General features: G+C 41.1%; 1 protein-coding gene across 2 annotated transcripts in view; it reads right to left on the bottom strand.

The window, feature by feature from the left end:
- Positions 1-20,477: 20,477 nt before the first annotated feature.
- Positions 20,478-22,422, bottom strand: part of LOC140736855 (fatty-acid amide hydrolase 1-like) — a 52,891-nt gene continuing 50,946 nt past the window's right edge. For both annotated transcript variants that reach the window (XM_073062850.1, XM_073062851.1), the window contains exon 15: positions 20,478-21,858. In XM_073062850.1, the coding sequence (XP_072918951.1) occupies positions 21,736-21,858 (123 nt within the window). In that variant the 3' untranslated portion in view covers positions 20,478-21,735. The remainder of the gene's footprint in view (positions 21,859-22,422) is intronic.

The following is a 22,422-nucleotide window of genomic DNA, read 5'->3' on the forward strand; positions in this document are numbered from 1 at the left end:
GTCCTGATCCCTTTGCAGACATTCCATACTTCTCTCCTTTCCCTGCCCCTTTGCTCTACAACTTATAGCATGGTTTGTTTTAAAACTTCCCCAGCTCTGATTAGTGGTCGCCAATCAGAAAAGTTGGCTTTTGTTCACGCCCTGCGGATCCTACTTGACCTCGTGAGGATTTGTATTATTTTCCTCTCTTTCCCCCTCCAGCAGTGACCCTGTCAAACCACCTCAGAGCCTTTCGTGTTTCACTAAGATTGCCTTGAATTCTCAAACTGATCAAATTTTCTCCATGCCAGTCTAATCACTGCACTAGTGAAACTTCTACCAACAGCCTCCTTTATAATATCATCGCTCCTTAAACGAAGAGACCAAATGAAATCATCGGAAGTGGATTTACCGGTGTCCTGTACAGCTGTGCCCTGACTTTCCTGCTTCTATCCTCCATGCCTCTTGCTGGCATTCTATTTCTCCTCCTAATTATTTGCTAATCCTGCATGCTGGTGACTACGCAGATCCCCCTGAACAGTAGCATTCTATAATCTCTATTTAACAATATCTTTCTTTTCTTTCTTTCTTAATTTTTTTTATATAGGGAAGTTAGGGGGGAGGGATTAAGGGGAGGGGGGAAGGGTCACATACTTTTTTTTTCTACACTTGTAATCATTTAAAAATGCAATTAAATAAAATTTATAAAAAAAAACAATATTCTGTTTTATTATTCCTGTCCTCAAAATGGTTAATCACATCTTTCCCTCAACTCTACTCCATCAGCCAGACTCACGTGACCTGTTCATACCCTTTTGCAGACCCTTTGCATTCCCACCTAGATTTGTATTAGAATCAGGTTCAGTATCAGCAGCATGCAGTACGTAGTGAAATTTGTTCTTTTTGTGGCAGCAGTACAATGCAATATATAGTAGAAGAGCAGTGCAATAAAAAGTAGTGAGGTAGTGTTCAAGGGTTCAATGCCCATTCAGAAATCGGGTGGCAGAGGGGAAGAGGCTGTTCCTGAATCATTGAGTGTATGCCATCAGCAAATTTGGCTGTAATACACCTGGTCCTTTCACCTTAGTTACTAGCATAGCTTGTAAATAGCTCAGCACTAACCCCTGAGACACCCGTCACTTACCGGCAAGAAAACAATTTGTCCCAATTCTCTATTTCCTATTAGCAAACAATTACTAAACTATAAGGCCATAAGAATAAGAATTAGGCCATTCGCTCCATCAAGTCTGCTCTGCCATTCAATCAGGTTGATTTATTATCCCCCCTTACCCCCCCCCACTCCATTCTCCTGCCTTCTCCCTGTAAGCTTTGACACCCAAGAACCTACTAATTAATCCACTTTAAATATCCGATGACTTGGCCTCCACAACTGTCTGTGCCAATGAATTCCACAGACTTGCACCCTGTTCTAAGGGATGCCCTTCTATTCTGAAATTCAAGACCACGATCTCTTGAATGCTTTTGAAGATGTGAATTCACTACCTCCACTGATTCCCCACTATCCAACTAGTTTGTAACATCCTCCCAGAAGCTGAACAAATTTGTGAAGCCCAGCTCCTTTTCATAAACTCAGATTAATTGAACCTTTTCAAAAAAACGGATTCCAGCATGTTCCCTGTAATAGGCATTCAGCCCACTGACAGAGTTCCTCACTTTTTGTTTCCTTACTGCCCTGAAAAGGGGTATTATATATTTGCTTCCCAATTGCATCAGATATTTCCAAAATCCAAGCAACTTTGGAAGATCATACCTAATACATCCAAATGCAAGCAAGATGTGCACATTGGTCTGCCTGGACTGAAAGACCTGCTTGTTTGCAGTATTTACTATTTGATATCCATCATCTCTACAGCCATTCCTTTAAGCAGCCCAGAACGTCATAGAATCACAGCATCATGCCAAACATCCCTATTAGCCTTAAGTCCCATTAGAGGTCTCGCACCTTTTCTCCTCTGCATGTGATGCTCTGAGTTCCTCCTTCACTCTTGCCTACAATTGTCCTCATATCATTTGGCAGATTTAATGTCTTCTAACATGAACAATATATCTCTGACATTTTTTTCCTCTCCTTTATTAATTTTCCTGTCTCATCACGAAGAGACCTAAGTTTTATTATTCACTTCCTTTTTATGTACTTGTAAAAGTTCATATCAAAGACTGATTTATAGCTGATTACTGGGAAATGACAAATATAGAATTCTGATTCCACTAATTAGATTATTTGCTTGCTGCTCTTCCATGAGAGACGTTTTCAGAAGATTGATTGATTCCTGGTTTATTTAGATCACAAATAATGAGTTTTACTCAATTTGGGACTATCTGGTAATGAGAAGGTTCATTTCCACTAAAGCATCTCAATGAACTGAATTGAACAAAATGGAAATTAACCTTCAGTGTATTTAATCACTGGACTCCCCAGGAGTTCATTCTAAATACATGATACTTCTATCATCATTACTCTCCGGGTTTAAATCCAGGCCAAGGATAAACATCTTCGCAAGTGTTTAAATGTGAACACAGTCTACACTATATATTTAACTGCTCCTGTCGCGAAATAAATGATCAACCACACTTACAAATGAAAATCGGTCAATGATGTTAAAGGAAGATGACCAGCGCCCTCCAGTGGCATTATGCGTTCCTACTGCATTTATTTTGGAATATAATGGATGTACAAATTCGGATCAGATGTTAACTATTCAGTCCATTAAAGCCTGCATTTCTCATTCCTGCCTACCCACAGTAACCTCTCAGCACCTTGTTTTATCAATAATCTGGCAAGGACATCCTTGAAACTATTCAAAAACTGACTCCACTACCCTTTAAAAAAGAGGGTTTATCTCCCCGATCACTTTTTAAATGTGCAATATCTAGTTCTCAAACTGATACCAGTTCCAGATTCCCCTACAAGAACAATTCTCTCTAAATGTACCATGTCAAGACATCATTTATTTTTCATCAAGTCACTTCTCATTGAACTCATCTCCAGCAGAGCCAACCAAGCATGTTGAGCCTGGAGGTCAAGTGTATTGTCATATGCACAAGTATACAAATGCACAGGGGCAAAGGAAACTTACTCGCAGCAGCATCACAGAATGTGGCATCAGATAAGCAGTATTCACAAAAAAAAATCAATTAAATGTTAGACACAATTTTTACAAGAAAGAACACAATTAGAACAAAAAAATTGTAGATTTTAAAGGAAACTGATCAAAGTGGTCATAGTGTTGGTGAACTGCTGTGGTTAATTAGGGTTTGTTCAAGAACCAGAGGGAAGTAGCTGTTCCTGACCTTGGTGGTGTGGAACTTCTGGCTTCTGTACTTCCTGCTCTGTAATAGCTGCGACAAATGGCACAGTCTGTATCTTTGATGGACATTGCATTCTCAAGGCAGGGCCTCCTGTAGGTGTTACCAATAGTGGGGAGGGATGTGCCCATGATGCTTTGGGCAGAGTCCACCACACACTGTAGCTCCAAACATTCTTGTGCATTCAAATGACAACACCAGACATTGACACAACCAGTCAGGATACTTCCAACACCTCCTCTTAACACAACCTGCCCATTCCAGTCTCCTCTTAACACAACCTGCCCATTCCAGTCTAAGAAAGAGGGGGATCAATTCTATTAAAGCAGCTCAAGGTAATGATTGAATTAAATGAGAAATAAGCTGAGTGGTAAGGGGTTGAGACTATTACTTTGAAGTAGGTGGTGTTTTGAGTAACAGGAAAAATGAAGAAATAAAAGTATGAAAAAGATTAACAATAATATCTAGCTGCATCTATAACTTGTTGTACCTTTAACTTGCCGATTGCACACTGAACTCTTGCCAATAAGATCAAAAAATTACAGCAGTGTCACTTATTCAACGACATTGCAGTGTTTCTTGAAAATTTGGTAGCTTTTTTTAATCTTTTTGAAGTGTTCTCTGAGCCCTCACATTGCAATGTTTTTCGATGTGAGCAATAAAGTAATTAAACATACATTGCATTGTTGTTGAGAGATTGTGTTGTGCACACAGACAGTCATGTTTTCTCTGTCCCAGCCACAACTCACTCATCAGTGGACGTATAAAAAACTTCTAGTGAATACTGAAGTCATGAATCCATTGTTCTGAAATAAACTGCCATGACTATTTTGATAAAAGGCACTTCAGAACTTAAAGAGGGGACATTAAATTGCAGAATTTCATATTGCTGTGTATAATATTATTGTACAGAGAATACAGAAAACTTAAAATGTGATAACAAGAAACTTCCAACCTTAGGAGAGATATTCAGAGTCAAATTTTCAGCTCTAACTAAAGATCTCCAACACAAAAATAACTTTAGATTTTCTTTCCTCATATGCTGCTTTACCTGTTGAGCATTTCTGGCATTTTATTTTAGAATTCCAGCATCTGCCAAATTTTTAAATTTAAAATTTTTTTAAATGAATTATTATTTCCCCTTAATACCTCATTACCAGCTTGGCAGTACCCTTCTCCTTTATCATTTTATTTTTAATATGTGTTTATTTGATAAATTAAGGCACATTTGATACACTCCTTAAAAAGTTCCTCGAAATGGACATCTCCTTGGAAACGTTCAGTGTGACAACTCTTGAAGGGAGAGTCAAACAGATTAAGTAGTTTAATAATAATCTTAAAGGATCCTAGTTGTTCAAAATGCTTCAGAATAAAGTCTAAAATAAACAAAGGGAGATTATATTCTCATAAAAAATAATTGCACAACTTTGAGATATTCAGTATTTCCCCTTTTGTGTACACAGTGCCAACATCAAGCATTGGAAATACGATACAATATAACAACCTTTTAGACAAAGGAGGACAGGTGAAAGAGCCAGTGGAGATTAAGTGTCGCCATAGATTATTAGGGCTGATGTGCTGTTTCAGTCTGATAACCTTACACCATCGATTGTGAACTAAATGCCAAGGTTAACGCTGTATAAATTTCTTATGCACCCAGCCGTATCTCAGACGTCAGCCAGCTTCTTGCCAGCATGCTGCTGCCACCCACAAAGGTTTATTTTCACCTCTGAATAATTCCAGTATTATGAGTGTAGACATGTCTTTCCCGCAATTTGACCTACACTGGGAGCAGGGTCTCTGAAACAGGTCAAGCAAGATGTAAGATGCTTTAGTATCACAGGTAAAGTACAGATTGGAGCATAAGAAACTGAGACTGGAGTCAGCCACGTTTGGCCATTCAGTTTGCTCTACCATTAAGTGACATCGTGACTGAACTGCTCTTTGACTTCAACTTCATTTCCCTGTCTGATACTCCAGATGAATTTGATTTGCAAACCCCAAACCATTCAGTGATCTTTATTACTGTGACTCTTGCTTGCTTCAAAAATAAACTTTTTTTTTTGTTTCCGCTGTATCATCCATGCAAACCAACAGAAAGCTAGCCCATCAGCATCTTCTCAAAGCAATGGCCTGAATGCCGCAGTCAGTGGCTGCTTCGGTCTGGTTCTTGTCAGGCCTCAGTTCACCGGCATCCAACTGACAAAATTGCCAACCAAACTGAAGAAAAAGCGCAAGGTGCAAACAACCCATAAAAAGGCACAGCTCTTAGCTAAAAGTTTTAAACAGAGAATTAAATAAGGATTAAAAGAGAAGCTGAACTATCACAAATAAAAGACTAAAACTCACTGTATTTTGACTCTCAATCTACTCACATGAGCAAAAAAAATTAAATCATGCAGTATTCTCAATAAATTGGTAAATTGGTGTATTGCTTACCGAGGTGCACTGAGAAGCTTTTCAATATTATCATACATTTTACACCAATAGATTTTAAAAGTTAAAAGAGTAAAAAAGAAACTAATATTTGAATTTTAACTCTAAACCACAGATGATATTTCTCTGCTCTTAATATAACTCAAACATTGAAATATGATGTGTATCTGAGAACAATATTGTTCTCTTTGGGGGAAAAACAAGCAGATTTCACATTGCTGTCCCAAAAGGACTATAAAGCATTTAGGAATCTGAATTGCTGGAAAAAAATGGTAAATTCCAAATTAACTCAGGCTTCCTTCCTTGAAAACTGAAAACTAGCATGGCAAAAAAAACTCTCTTGACTGTTGGCAAGGTGAGGAGAGAGAACAAGGGTCCAAAATGTTATTTATACCAGGGCACATCAAGATCATTTCTTTGAGTCTGTTGTATCAGGCACATCAGCAGATCTGTGATTTGCTAATCACCAATCTCCCTGTTATTTGGTTTGTAATTGCTAACACATGATTCTTGCAATCTCTTCATTCCTAAACCATCTCAGGGAAGGGTAATAAAAATGCGCAATTATTAACAATAGCTGAGTACCTGAGCAAAGATGAGCCAGATATCACCTGAAAATAAATAACATTCAACCCAGTGATTCTGTCTTTAAAAGAAAATGAAATAGCTTGTATAACACACAGATATAATCAAAGGATGCTCTTACATTTAAGGGAATGCTCCGAAGTAAAACAAAGACTGAAATGTGAAACCTCGTACGCTACACTATCAACGTCTTACCTTGCACTTCTGGCTGCAATTATATCAACACACACTCTGTGGCTACTTCCTGTTCCCATAAAGTGGGCACTGAGTGTATGTTTGTGCATACTGCTGCTGAGACCCATTCACTTCAAGGTTCGACATGTTGTGCATTCGGAGATGCTCTTTTGCACACCACTGTTGCAACACATGGCTACTTAAGCTACTGTCTTCTTCCTGCAAGCTTGAACCAGTCCAGCCACTTTCATCTGACCTTACTTAAAAACAAGTCATTTTTGCCCACAGAACTGCAACTCTAGAGACTGTTGTGTGTGAAAATTCCAGGAGATCATCAGTTTCTGAGATACTGTACTCAAAAATCTCCATCTGGCACCAATCATTCCACAGTCAAGATTCTAGAAACACGCTTCTTCCTCATTCTGATGTTTGGTCTGAACAACAACTGAACTTCTTGCCCATGTCTGGATGCTTTTATGGTGCTTTAGCCCATCCACTTCAAGGTTAGATGTGTTGTGCAGTCAGAGATGCACTTCTGCACACCACTGTGATAACACATGTTTACTTGAGTTACTGTCTGGCCCTTCTCCTCTGTCCTCTCTCATTAACAAGGCCTTTTCACCCATAGAACTGCTGCTCAATGAATGCTTTTTGTTTCATTTTTTCTAACCATGCTCTGTAAACTCCAGAGACTGGCGTGTATGAAAAATCCAGGAGATCAACTGTTTCTAAGATACTCAAACCACCCCATCTGGCACCAACAATCATTCCACTGTCAATGTCACTTGGATCACATTTCTTCTCCATTCTGGATGTTTGGTCTGAACAATAACTGAACCTCTTGACCATGTCTGCATGCTTTTATGTATGGTGTTGCTACCACATGATTGGCTGATTAGATATTTGCATTAACAAGCAAATGTACCTATTAAAGTGGCCACTGAATGTATTTCAGACATGAGAAACCTTCACTTCTTGCTGTGACCTTGGGGTGAAAACTTAATATCTTTGAATATGAAATTAGAAATGCACCATCAAACTATTTATCCCTTAAGAGAGGAAAGAATGAGAAAAGGCATTGGGCATATCAAGCCTATTCCTTGCATTCAATATATACTACCTTCCTTTTCATGGTTTCAATTAACTTTTCCAAGGTAACATTTGCTACATGTGCTACACCAATATATTTCAGAAAGCCTAGCAATTTTAGCTGTTCCTCTGTTTTCCTCTCCTCACAATTCAAACTGTGAAATTATCATAATCTTTCTTCACTACCCGACCACTTCCTTACTTTGGGGATTGATAAGGGATGACAGAGCGTTCTTAATGCTACTACCATAAGTTTATTTTTTTAATTTCTTTTTCCCCTAAATTACAGGTTAAAATGATGAGAATATTGTTGTTAAATGCATACAGTGTGAAAAAAAATCCAAGAATATTTACACATTTCAATCCAGCCATTTCAGCGCAGTAAAAACCCAAATAGTTTCATGTGTCATTAATTCTTCAGAGGTCCATACTGCAGTCTATTACTATAATAGGTAGAGTAATCATTCACATACATTAATATAATTATATTCACTGAGCCACAGCAGACCATACCAAGGCTGGGTTACACATTTTATACTGTATGTTTTATCAAGTGCTGACAAAGTGAGAATCTACAGATAAGGAATGAATGGGGCCACCGACATGTTTCTTAATTCTCTGACCATGAATAAAATGTCAGAAAGGTGCTCAATTTGGTTTCTTTTTCAAATTCATACACTAGGTTCGCCCCGGTCCTAACTGAAAGAAGCACGTTGCAATTATTTTTGTAATCAAGCACTGAACACGGAACAGTACAGGCCCTTCAGCCCACGACGTTGTGCCGACCTTTTAACCTACCCAGAACAATCTAATCCTTCCCTCCTACGTAGCCCTCCATTTTTCTATCATCCATCTGCCTCGCAAGCATGAAGGTGAAATTACTTTCTCATTAACACAAGGGATACAAAAGATGCTTGGTATCTTGAGCAATACACACACAAAATGCTGGAAGAACTCCGGTATCTATGGAGGGGAACAAGCATTTTGCATTTCTGGAAAGGAAGGAGGGCAAACTCCAGAACGAGAAGGTAAGGGGAGGGGTGGAAGAGTACCTACAACCTTGTACTCCTGTTTGGAAACAATGAGTATTATTACAACAGCAGAATTGAAGAAACAATTCCTGTAACTCTTCAGTGGCTGGTACTTCTATGAAAAACTGCAGTTCCATGTATAACTCATTGTGCTTGCCCCACATAACAATGAGGACAGTTGGGACTCTCAGTAAGCACCACTAGTCTCAGAATTATATAGGCTCCTCGTTGCTGTCATTCTGACTGCACTGTGGCTTTCCAGCAGTCACGCTGGGGAACCTGCCTGCCGAGCCTGTGCCAAGACGTGAAGGGAGAAACTTTGGTCTGAGAAAGTACTTTTCTCCTCGGAGAGGGATCCAATAATGGTGACCATTTTGGAGTCTGAGCAAGCATCAGGTTCAAGTACTTCTTGCATATCAGATATCATTTTTATAATACTACTGAAGTGCGTATCTGAAAATCAAAAATAATGCACATCCTGGCAATCTGATACAAAAACAAACTGCCCGAAACACTCAGTGAATTAGGCCGCTTCTGTGGGAAGAGAACGCATTAACAATTAATGGTCAAGACCCTTGAAAGCAGGAATGTTAATTTGCTCCACCTTCACATCAATCATCCACCTCTCTATCTCCCAACCCCACCCCACCACCCTCCCCCTCCATCTGCCTGGCATCCTCCAGCCCTCCTGATGCACCATCAATAACTCACTCACTCCATCACCTTTATACAGGGGTCTGTGGGAGGAGCCACAGGAGCAGTCAGCAGGGGTCTGTGGGAGGAGCCACAGGAGCAGTCCAGACAGGTATATGTAGTTCACCACACCTCCTAGGCCCAGCAATCACCTGCTAGTCTTCGTCATGCCGCTTCTCCTCTCCTCTCTTCTTTATATTGGCTTTCTTTCCTCCGAGTCCTCGGTGCTGATGCAGGGTTTCAATCGAAATGTTGACGATATGTTTTCCCTCCAGATGTACTCCTTAAGTTCCTGAGTTTCTCCAGTGGATGGGTTGTTGCTCCGGGTTCTAGTACCTGGAGTCTCTTGTGTCTCCTAAAACAATGACTGTTTCTCTTTCCATAAGACCATAGGAGCAGAACTAAGTCATTCAGCCTATCGTGTCTGCTCTGTGATTCAAATATGGCTGATTTATTTTTCCTCAACCCCATTCTCCTGCCCGTTCCCTGAAACCTTTGACACCTTTACTGATCAACAACCTATCAACCTCCTCTTTAAGTATAACCAATGACACAGCTGTCTGCGGCAACAGATTCAGCACCATTTTCCTCCTCATCTTTGTTTTTCACTGATGCTACCAGACCAGTAAAGTGTTTCCAGCATTTTCTGTTTTCATTTCATGACTTACCTTCTTCCCTTTAAGACCCCAATTCTTACATTTCTTAAATGTTTCTGATGTTTACTAATGCTTTTCTGTGTATTTTTATTCATGTAATTGTAATAGATTTTCATGTTGATTTCTTGATAGTTTTTAAATGCTTCTGAAGGTTGATTCAAAGTACATTTATTATCAAAGGATGTACAAGTTATACAACCTTGAGATTAGTCTGAGATCAGGCAGCCATTAAGTAAGAAACCCAAGGAGCCCAATTTTGAAAAAAGACCAACACCCAACACTTACAGAAAGGAAAAAAATGCAAATCAGGTCAACAATAAAAGTAAGCAACAGCATTCCGAACCAAATTGAGTCCATAGACCCGGAGCAGTCGGAATAGGCCTACAGCCTCGGTCTCAGTTCATCACACAGTGGGGCAAATTGCGGTGGTGAGTTGGCATTGCTGATTGAAGCAGTACATTGCATTACACTTACAGCTCTCCAGGGGGCATTCAGGGAGCGTCTCCGAGATAGAGGGTATCTGTTGTATCATTGAACAAAATGAGAAAAGACAGCAAAATTCATCGCGAGTCTGATTAAATCTATTGAAATGGAACTTAAACCCTAAGGCATCTAATGGAATGTTTGACTGGGAACAGGAATAGGCTGTCTGGCCTGTTGAACATGTTCTGACATTCGTTAAGTTCATGACTGATCTAGCTGTGGGCTCAGCTCCACCTACCAGCCTTTTCCCCCAAAACCCTTTTTCCGCTATGCAAAAATCTCTCACCTGGATATACTTAACAGGTAGCCTCAATGCACATGGAGCAAAACAAAGAGAGGAAAAGCAAAATGGATTTATGAGGGGAAAATAAAAGGTATTTGGAAAAAAAATACTTTAAAAAAAATCTCCAATATTAATTAGAATCCAATGTGAGTCCATGTTTGCGAAATTTAATTTTCAGTGGAAGAGACATCATTCATCACAATTGCACAGTGCAATTAAAAATTCAACTGCAGTTGAATTTCACACTTTTTGGAGAAACTATTGTGCTCATCCAACATTCCTGTCTCCACATGCTCAGAGGTATTGTGATAGTTCAGGAAAAAGAAAGAGCATCTCAGAAGCAAAACCGCCTTATAACGCCAGAGGGTGATAAAACTGTGAAATTCATTGCCACGGAGGGCTGTGGAGGCCCAGCATTTGATGCAGAGTTTGATAGGTTCTTTGTTGGTGAGGGTTTAAGGGTTACACAGAGAAGGGAGGATAATGGGGCTGAAAAGGAATCATCTAGGATCGAACGGCAGAGCAGACTCAATCAGCCAAAATGGCCTAATTTTGCTCTTGTATTTCGTGGTCAGAGCAGATAAGGTGGACAAAGTGGAAATGAGAGAACAGAATTAGGACTCTTGGAGCAAAGCAGGTAGAAGGTTACACAGAAGAGATTCTAGAGATGCTGGAAATCTTGAGCAACACACACAAAAGTTTGGGTGAACTCAGCAAGTCAGGTTGTATCTATGGAGGAGAATAAACTGAAGGTATAGATAGGTGTGGGCTTGTATATTGGTGGCTTACCCATCCCCGAGTGGGAGACTGAGGAAACCCTTCCACATGAAGCAACAATCTTCCAACCCTGAAGCATCATTTCTCCTTCCACAGATGTTGCTTTACCTTTGGAGCAGCATTTTTTATTTTTATTACAAGGTATGTGACATTAATTATCACATTTTTTCCTGTTGTGTTTAATGAATATTGAGTGGGTAGTGTAACCATTTCCATTACTGAGTTTAACAGTGAGGTGCTGGGATAAAAGAGCTTGCAGAGAGACCGGACATCAAATTTATTTTCATATTCAGCCGCCACGCAGTTTCACGTCAGATGTTGGAAGGCAATTTATTCTGCATTATCAATGAGGGCTGATGGCTTTCCTGATAGCATTACCTCCAAATCTGGGCCATTGTATTCAAGTTCAAGAGAAAGAAAGAAAAAGAAAACACCCTGCCTAACTTTACTGTTTTTCTTCGGCAGTCCCTCAGATCAAGGATGACACTGCTTTTGTGGGTTGCGTAGTGACTGATGAGACCGAAGTGGAAAATGCAGGATCTCCCACAGATGGAGAACAGGTACTTAACAGTCCCCATGTGGGGGAATTTATGAGGTGGTACATGTCTCCCATCATTTAAGCAGGTTCTCTGTATGTTCCTAACGCACTTCCCTCAAAGCTCTTGATGTCATATACCCTGTGCTTCTTCACTTTCATGCACCTAGCCAAGAGACAGAGGGAACATTGCAATTTTTAAGGAAGTTTTAAGCACATCTTTGAATCTTTTCCTCAGACTGCCTGGAAATGTATTCCCTGACAGATCTAAAACTAAAATGTGTTTCAGAGGCATGGTGCCTGGTGTGCAGACAACACAACCAACTGAATGTAACCTGGGCTTCAATATTGAAGGCATTGGCCTATGCTTTGAGTAGATTTGAAGGTTTTGCAAAGGCACCATCAATTTCTTGGAATTAATTGTTCCTCCTTCAATTGTTTAGAGAAATCCAAATTTACAGAAATCTGATGTTATGCAAATTCTCCCATAAATTTTCAAAGAATTTGCCAAGATAGAAAAGTTAGCTACAGAAATGCAAACATCTTCAGGAGCTATGGAACAGCAACTACTTACTGTAATTCAAAAGACAACAAGCCTCGAACAAAAAAAGTTGAATTGTAACCTCCGCACAGTAATCAAATAGATGCCATGCTAAGAACGCAGGCTGCTGGCTCAGAGCAGAAGGCTACCGAAGAGAATTGCTTTGGAAATTGACAAGGCAACCCCTTCTATTGACACTTGTAAAATCCTTTGTCAAACAACGTTGCATCTATTGATACTTTAAGCCTGTCTAAGCTAGACATTATGGGACATTCTGATTGTCTACTATTTTAACTGAAAGGGAGACACTAAATAAATGTTCATATTTATTGTTACGTACCCCGTAACTGGGTCACTTACCAGCAAAGATAGAGAGGTCCGTTGACGTCTGATGGTACTATTTTTAACAGTATTTATTGATAAAAATACACAAAAATAACATCGATGCAAACATACAGATAATATACGTCATCAATACTAAATCTAAAAGCGCGGGTATAATAATAATCAATAAGAAATAGCTCTATCGTTGTCTAGGGGATAATGTATTGTCCGATGGAAATATAAAAGTCACTCAGGTCATTCAAGCTGCAGCTTTTGGTTGGAGAGAAAGACGGGTTAAAACTTGCCCATTCCTTTTATGATATCAATCCTTCGAGAGTCGTTGGGGGCTGATTTCTCCTTTGTTGTTAGCTAAAGCCGTTCTTCTGTGGCAAGGCCCACCAATTCCGAGGCAAATGGAAAAGGACGCACATGGCTTTCCACCGGCTTTCACTGTTACGCTGTTACAGGATTTCTAGCGTTTCTTCTGGTGCGTCTGAGGGGCTGTTCCCACAGACCCTCATTTATCCTGACTCACAGGGTCTCAGATGTCAATCAGGGTGGAGGGATGCCTCCCCTCAACCAGCCCACTTTTGGTCATTCCCGAGGGCTTCACATAAATAGCTCCGTACTCAATATACAATTCCGTCTCCAAGAGACAATGGCCGTTTCCCACAGCTTTGTATCGCCAAGGGGCCAAGACATTCCAAACGTCTCTCTCTCATTTCCTGGGTCTCCTGTCCTGAATTAATAGCGATCTTGCGATTCTCAAAAAGGAGGGGGCTACTCTGCACCCCTCGGCCCCTCAGAGTTGGGCACAGGCGTAACACCCTCTTTCTTCAACGCGTTTTTACCATCTGTAAAAACGAAGTAATACAGAGTCTTAAAGGATTTCAGAATCCAACACAATACAAAAGGTTTTTTTTCTTTCACTACAGAGCAATACAGTTATACATTCAATTCAGCATCCAAACAGTTAACGATTACATTGTCACTTCCGTTAATATCTTAACATCTGGTACCTTACTAAAATCTTGTAGCATCAGACTTCAATTTAATAACCACTTTTTTTTTAGTTCTTATTTTTCTGTAGCAAACAAAAACTAAAGAGTTGTGATCTTAGCTTACGGGTATACTACAAAAGTTCATGCAAATACTAATCTTTATGTTACTTTCAAACTTAACAGGCAAGCTTCCATGGGGGTTGTCTTTATTATTCACATGCTTTGTTGAAATCCCTTAAAACCGGCTTCTGCTATTTTAAAAATGGCGTCCCCATTAACCCTCGCCTCTTTTCCGGTTAATTCCCACGTGGGGAGCTTGTGCACCCTGGCGAAATAGGCCTTCGTTCGCTCCTTTCATAGGAGTTATTTTATCAACAATGTGTTCCAGACTTAGACCATTTCCCGAATTTCCACCCAATTCTTTAATTTTACACAAGTTGCTAGTTTTCTCTTCAGGGCCCTTCAGGCCATTAGTTTTCAGTTTAAAGTCTTTGCTCAAACAGCATTTCAAATTCTGCCTTTTAACACCACACTCTGGAATAACAATAGCGTGTGGGGCCCCTTTACCTTCCAACTCAACCTGTAATTGATTCACAGGCTTTGTGGTACCAAGCCATTGTCTCTGTAGCCTGGTTGCTGCTTCTGATATCAGTCCAGCCTTTAAATTTTCTTCATTAAATTTGGGAACTACACAGTTCCCTTTTCCTTCAATAATAATATTCACCCCACCACCTTTGATCTCCTCACTGATTTTTACCACACCTTCGAGCACAAACACCTGGGAACTCTCACTTCCCACTATTACCAAGGTTAACCCTTTTTCCACTGAACCAAGTCCATCTGACCCACAAGGATTGCATTCCTTTTCAACTGAATCAAATACCTCAGACTTTTTCTGAGCTCCATTACTAGGTTCAGTACCACGTGCATCCACATCTTGGACACACTCAAACGGGACATTTGCCTCTTCCAGGCTTTCAATACCCGTACCCGGTCCAAATTCTAAATTCCCCTGATCCTCACAGCTACTCTCTGGGCAACTCCCTTCCGGAGTAAACTCAACCCCGCGGGCTGAAACAAACCTCATCTGCCAACCCAGCAGACTTCTTCAAAGTAAGGGCACCCTTTTCATCTAGGACTGCCCTCATTTCATTATCAGGAACACCTTTAGAAGTTTCCACTTCTTCAAACAGTTCTGCCAAACCAGACAGATCATCCATGTCCAACCCTGGACCTTTTAACTGCTTTATCTGTTTCTCATCTTTATTTCGTGCCTCTAGAACTTTTCTCCTCGCTAAGGGAAGGTCTACCTCCTCTCCCTTGCTCTCTTTCACTTTACTACTCTTAGTTTTACCACCCTCTAAACCCTTGTGGTACAGGGTCGGTAAAAACGTCTCAGCCGACTCGATACCGGCCGGATTTAAACTGCTCTTGTTCTCAGCTGCCTTTCTCGACAGGCTGCGAGTGATCGCACATGCAGGACAGATCTTGGACTCTAGGGGCGGAGCCTCCACCGGCTGTCTCGTCAGCGTCGTTGCTGACCAAACCTTACCACCGGCTAAATCATTACCCAGAAGGACGTCCGCGTCAGTTCTCGGGAATTCTGATCGCACCCCCATTTCAAATGGTCCAGAAACGAGCTCACAATTTATAATGATCCTATGCAAGGGCTCCATTTCCGTCCCTATTCCTATTCCTTTCACAGCTACCACTCCCGTCTTGCGACCAAAATCTAGTACCTTACTGCTAATCAATGACAGTTCAGCGCCCGTGTCTCTCCAGATCCGCACGGGAACTGGTGGGTCTCCCTCCCTCACAGACACGGTTCCATTTGACATACAAGTCTCAGACCCTTCTCATACTCTGTCTACCTGGGTATCTCTTGTCGATTTACTGATTACCACGGCACATCCGATGGGGACTGCTGCTTTCCCTTTTCCTGTCTCCTTCCTCGGAGCAAAGCACCTAGATGCAATATGTTCTCCCTTTCCACAATTAAAACAGGTCAAGCCCAGAAATCTCTGGCCATCTTGCCTCTCCTCCCCATCCTTACCACTAGCTCCCAGCGGGACCTCTGCCTCAGCCGGCGGGCTTTCTCTATCATTCCCATGGTCTCTCTGGGAACTTTTATTCGAAGAAAACTTTGTCTTGTGGGTTAGGGCATATTCATCTGCGAACCTAGCAAATTCGGAGATGGACTTATTCGGCTTCTCATTCAAATACATCCGGGTATCCTCCGAAACACCACTTTTAAATTCCTCAATCAGAATTAACTCCCTGAGACGCCAAAAATCCTCTCCCACTATTTCTGCTGTGCACCAGCGATCCAAGAGCACACCCTTCTCATAGGCAAACTCGGTATACGTCCGATTCCACCCTTTCTTTAAATTTCTGAACTTTTGTCTATACGCCTCAGGTACCAATTCGTAAATCTGGAGAATGACCTCCTTTACTTCGGCATAATTCTCCGCTTCTCCCTCCTCCATGGACAACGCCGCATATGCTCGTTGTGCCTTCCCCTTTAACACACTTTGTAACAACGCCACCCACTGCTCTTTGGGCCACTTCTGATTTACTGCCACCTTTTCAAAAAGCAAGAAATAACTATCAACATCCGTCTCCTCGAACGGAGGTACTAACCTCAACTCCCGACTAACATTAAACCGTTCCTCTCGGTCTGACCCTTGATCTCTTCGTTCTTGCCTTAACTTCTCCATCTCCAAGTCATGTTTCCTCTGTTTCTCTGCCTCCCTCTCCTTCTCGGCTCTTTCCTTTTCTTTCTCAGCTCTCTCCCTCTCTTTTTCAGCTGCTTCCAGCTGTTTTAACTGAACTTCATGCTCCCTTTGTTTCTCAGCCCTGTCCTGCTCCAACTCCTTTAGCTGGAGCTCGTGCTCCCTTTTCTCCTCTAACTCCTTTAGCTGGAGCTCGTGCTCCCTTTTCTTCTCTAACTCCTTTAGCTGGAGCTCGTGCTCCCTTTTCTCCTCTAACTCCTTTAGCTGGAGCTCGTGCTCCCTTTTCTCCTCTAACTCCTTTAGCTGGAGCTCGTGCTCCCTTTTCTCCTCTAACTCCTTTAAGCTGGAGCTCATGCTCCCGTTGCTTCTCAGCTCTTGCGCTCTCTTTTTCAGCTGCTTCCAGCTGCTTTAATTTAATTTCATGTTCCAACCTTAATTTCTCCAACTCTAACTGAGCCATCCCACTGGCTGGAAACTTTTCAGGGATATTTTCCAATACCTCAGCTGCAAACACATTCTTCTCAATATAATACTGAGTTATGGCCCTTCGCACCTCCCGCTTTTTCATTGACAACCTCACCTCTGCGAGGTTTAACCCCTTCGCCACATTTATCAAGTCTGATTTGGTGGCCGCCTCTAGCGCCTCCAGAGTCGGGTTTTCTATAAATTCACCCACGTCCATCTTTGCTGGTTTCCCGTCTGGCTACCCGCGTAACCAGATCCAAGTTTGGACTTACAAGCCCGATTCACTGGCCTCCCCATTTGGTGTCAAATCCTGAGACGAGAACCCCAATTGTTACGTACCCCGTAACTGGGTCACTTACCAGCAAAGATAGAGAGGTCCGTCGACGTCTGATGGTACTATTTTTAACAGTATTTATTGATAAGAATACACAAAAATAACATCGATGCAAACATAAATATACATCATCAATACTAAATCTAAAAGCGCGGGTATAATAATAATCAATAAGAAATAGCTCTATCGTTGTCCAGGGGATAATGTATTGTCCGATGGAAATATAAAAGTCACTCAGGTCATTCAAGCTGCAGCTTTTGGTTGGAGAGAGAGACGGATTAAAACTTGCCCATTCCTTTTATGATGTCAATCCTTCGAGAGTCGTTGGGGCTGATTTCTCCTTTGCTGTTAGCTAAAGCCGTTCTTCTGTGGCAAGACCCACCAATTCCGAGGCAAATGGAAAAGGACGCACGTGGCTTTCCACCGGCTTTCGCTGTTACAGGATTTCTAGCGTTTCTTCTGGTGCGTCTGAGGGGCCATTCCCCAGACCCTCTTTTATCCTGACTCACAGGGTCTCAGATGTCAATCAGGGTGGAGGGATGCCTCCCCTCAACCAGCCCACTTTTGGTCATTCCCCTGAGGGCTTCAAATAAATAGCTCCGTACTCAATATACAATTCCGTCTCCAAGAGACAATGGCCGTTTCCCGCAGCTTTGTATCGCCGAGGGGCCAAGACATTCCAAGCGTCTCTCTCTCTCATTTCCTGGGTCTCCTGACCTGAATTAATAGCGATCTTGCGGTCCTCAAAAAGGAGGGGGCTACTCTGCACCCCTCGGCCCCTCAGAGTTGGGCACAAGCGTAACATTATCAACTGTCAGTGAAATTGCTTGCTTCTTGCTTATGAGAGGGGTGGGGAGGAGAGAAAAATATAAATCGGCTTACGGATGATTTTTTGGGGAACAGAATCCCCATGTAACTTGGGGACTGCCTGTATCAGTACTCATAAGTGACTTACAATTTCAAATTAAGGCCTCTCATTTCATGATTCCATAAACTTGATTGAATATTTACTCCAAATCTACAGGAACTCAAGGAATTATCCCCATGATTAGGTGTTCTCTCTTCCCAAACTGTAAATGTAGTACCCATTTACTGTGCTATATGAAACAGTGCCAGTGTCTTGTTTTTGAACAACGTGACTCAGATCTGCATTGTCTCCCGAAAGATTTCTGGGGTTTTCTCACCCAGCTGGGCAAAATGGCAGATGGTCAAAAAGTCTAAGAAAACCTTTAGTAAATAGGATTCATTTTATGGTTAAATACAGCTGTTAGTGAATCCTTAGGCAGACAGTAACTGGGGAAGCTGATAGAACAGATGAAAAGCTGTAAAAAAGTATTATGCTACAGTCCATGATTTGGCAGCAGTGACAAAATGGCCCTAATGGCCTCTTCTGGGCTATGCTTGTAAGATTCAGCGAACCAGGGCTCTTTTCAGTGCTGTGTTAGGCAACATTATGGATAGCTTTGCTTAATTCTAACCCACTGCTTGATTACTAATGGTTAGAAATTGAAGTTTACTCTGTCTACTAAACATTTGCTGGACATCCTCAGACAATCATGAAACCAGGAAATCCTGCCTCCAGAGGATTATTGTGGTGTTCAGCCTGAAAGTTGCATTAAAATTCAAACTCTGAAATTTTGGGTAGTAGCTGAATAGGGAAAAAAAATGCAGGTGCCGCATCTTTGCCACCAGAAGTCATGGAAAACGGGTCTCCATCTTACAGAACCTTCTCGATAGCAATCCGGTTACTTCAGTATTAATGGCTGTTATTTAGTTATTTACCCGTTTATTGAGATACAGTGGGGAGTGGGCCCTTCTGACAACACCAACCAGCAACAACTCCATTTAATCCTAGCCTAATCATGGGACAATTCCCAATGGCCAATTAACCTACCCAGTCTTTGGACTGGGGAGGAAACCCATGTAGTCAGAGAGAAAGTACCAACCCCTTACAGGCAGTGGTGGGAATTGAACCCAGGTCACCCATACTGTGAAGCATTGTGCTATCCACTATGCTACCGTATGCATGTGACAGACAAATTTAGTGTATGTGACCGCTCCCCGTTGACACAAGCCCTGTGCCCGGAGATGACACAAGACCTTTCTCGATAAATAAATGTACAAAATATGCAGAACATTTGCTCCAGGCTTTACCAAGAGTTAAAAACAAAGACTGCTAATTGAATATTACGGGTGATCACTGCAGAGTTGCATTCCTAGAAAATGGACGGCATCATTATTTTCCACAGCATCTGCATACGCGTCAAGAAATTAGAATTTTTAAACAAATAACTTGCAATGATTTTTTTAATAAACATAACTTATGTGAAAATGAATTTTACTCCGTGTCTCAAATTTTGAGTACCGGGTAGTTATTTATGAATTCTGGAAGGAAGAAATTCCAGTATGAATGGCTACAACACCAGGGTTACCAGGAGTTCTCCAATTTCTGTCACTAAGGTGAAGCGTTGTCCGTGCCGATGCTGTCTTAACGTTGCGTACCATACTGGGATAGTAGGGGTAGGGGCTGTGTGGAAAAGAATCTCCCTTGCAAGTGTCTGGTGCAAGTCTCCAATGGGCAGGATTTCAACAGGCATATTAATGTATTAAACCATGCTTAAAAGGCTTTTATGTGCACTGTGAGGTCCAATACCTAGGCTTTGATGTTTATTTTTCTGTGCATGTTACTATAGATTATGAGACCCATAACCTGGAATACCAAGTTGATGTGAGTTAGCATTAACTAAGTATGAAGGCCATGGAAATGAGATTTAGAGGAGAAGCAATTGTTGCAGAAACTGGTCCAGGGAACTAAACACAGATTAGTTAGCTCAATGGCTGAACTCAGACACAGCCTTCACACATGTGATGTCAGTTACTATCATTCCCTCTAAGAAAATCTGCAAGAGAAAATGATCCATAATTTTAATTCCTGGTCCAGAGACATCAGTTCCAAGATTATGGCCTTCATATATTTAATCACCAAAGTGGAGAGTGAAGATGAAAGATTGAATGAGACAGAAGGCAGCAAAGGAAAAGAAGATTGCTTTATTTGATGAAGACAAACATTATTATGAAGTTTCTCCACAGCTTTTGGAAACAAAAGCAGGTGGAACAAACAACAGGATTAAAGTCAACATTAATTTACTTCAGGTAATTAATTAAATAATATGAGTGTTGCATATTATCAGTCACAGAGGAGGAAGGGTAGTTAGGTCAGACACAGATAACCAATTCTTCCAACAAATCACTCAAATGTGTTCACATCCAATGTCATTGTAAACAAAGTCCACATTTTTAAAAAATGGCAGACATTACTCTGATTCTCAGGCTGGCATGCCAAAGATACAATTTCCAGTAACAGGATTCAGACTGTCAAGAAATGGAAATATACTTCACAGTTTCAGAAAGATGCGAGACCTGGAGGGCGTCTGTGGGAGCTGGTTCCCACACAACTGATGTCCATCTTCAGGGTCGTTGCTGCAGGTCAGGGAAATGCTGCTGCCGCGTATCCTGGACAGCCACAATGCTAAGGCAATGGGATAAGTGACTTTTAAAGGTGCTGGGTGGGTACTGGATGGAATCAAGCTGCACTCATCCAGACAAGTAAAGATCATTCTCTCACATTCCTGACTTGGGAAATGACAAATACTGAGTCACTGAAGAATGCTTGGCCCTTGATGTGCTTTCGTCACTACTGTATCTGTGTGTTTGGTTCAATTAAATTGCTGGTCATGGCAAATGGCCTGGTGATTATATTGTTGATGAAGTAATGGAAGAACATTAGAGAAAACAGGATTTCCATTCCAGATTTAAGACTTAAACACAAAACCCTTTGGATTTAGGTCAGTAAATTACTATGATGCCATTAGATAGCAGATTATTAGATCACAATAGTGATGCAGCACTGAACATTTTCCATCGTCAACTGAAGGAAATAGTTGAACTGGAAAAGTAAACACGTTTGATACAATTGCATTGCCTGAAATCCATTTGTTTAACATATTGAAGACTTTTCCCTTCATATCAAACACCAACATTAGGCAAAGACACCTGATTAAATTTCAAATCTGTTACTGTGGAAAACATGTCCGAGGAGAAAACAGATCAAATGCTTTTCTGTAGATTATGCTTCATTTTAGATGCTTATTTTAAATTATTATGCATTTCAAATACCCTATACAACCTGCAGGTTACCAAAAAAAGTTGTCATTTCCTGAGCAAAGCAACCTTTGCATTGAAGGCCTAGCTGGTAGTATTGATTTAAAAGGATGTTCCAGTCTGATGTAGTTAAATGCCTCTCTTCAGGGTAACTCTTTCCACCTCCTTCATAAAACGTAGGCAAAGTTCATCCTGCCAGGGTAAAGCTACACACTGCACAGCTAATGGAAGGCCAACAGCACCTGCCACCGCCTGAAATAAGACAAAATATGATATGCAAATGAGATTATAAAGGGTAAAATTAGCCATTAGCTTTCATTGGTTACACTGTTAATACATTTTAGGCGGACAATTGCACTACTTGAGAATGTAGAACAAAGCAATAAACAAATCATAGCCAACAGAACGATTATGAGAGGCAGAGTACTGAGACAACCCGTGTACGAGTAGGTCTAGTGTAAACAGCTGGGTTTGAAGTTCAAGATGTTAAGAGTTAACTGGTCCAATTCATTCTCACACGTGCAAGGCAGTTTACTCTTAATGTACAAGCAGATTGGAATAATTTCTTCTCTAGCCTCTCAATAACAGAAAATAAATTTGCCCATTTCATCCTTTTGTCCAAATTGGTTCAGGAACAGTTAACATTAATTATGTTATATATCCAGTTACATACGCCCTTTCAAGCACTCCAATCTACCGAAACCCAGATGAACAAAGCTATACAATGAATTTTCCTTTTATGACTGGGACATATGTGCTCCCCAAAAAAGAGAGTGACATCATAGCCACCCCTTTCTCTTCTTTCCAGAGAAATTT

Source organism: Hemitrygon akajei, chromosome 12 (genome assembly GCF_048418815.1).
Source record: "Hemitrygon akajei chromosome 12, sHemAka1.3, whole genome shotgun sequence".
Lineage (NCBI taxonomy): Eukaryota > Metazoa > Chordata > Chondrichthyes > Myliobatiformes > Dasyatidae > Hemitrygon > Hemitrygon akajei.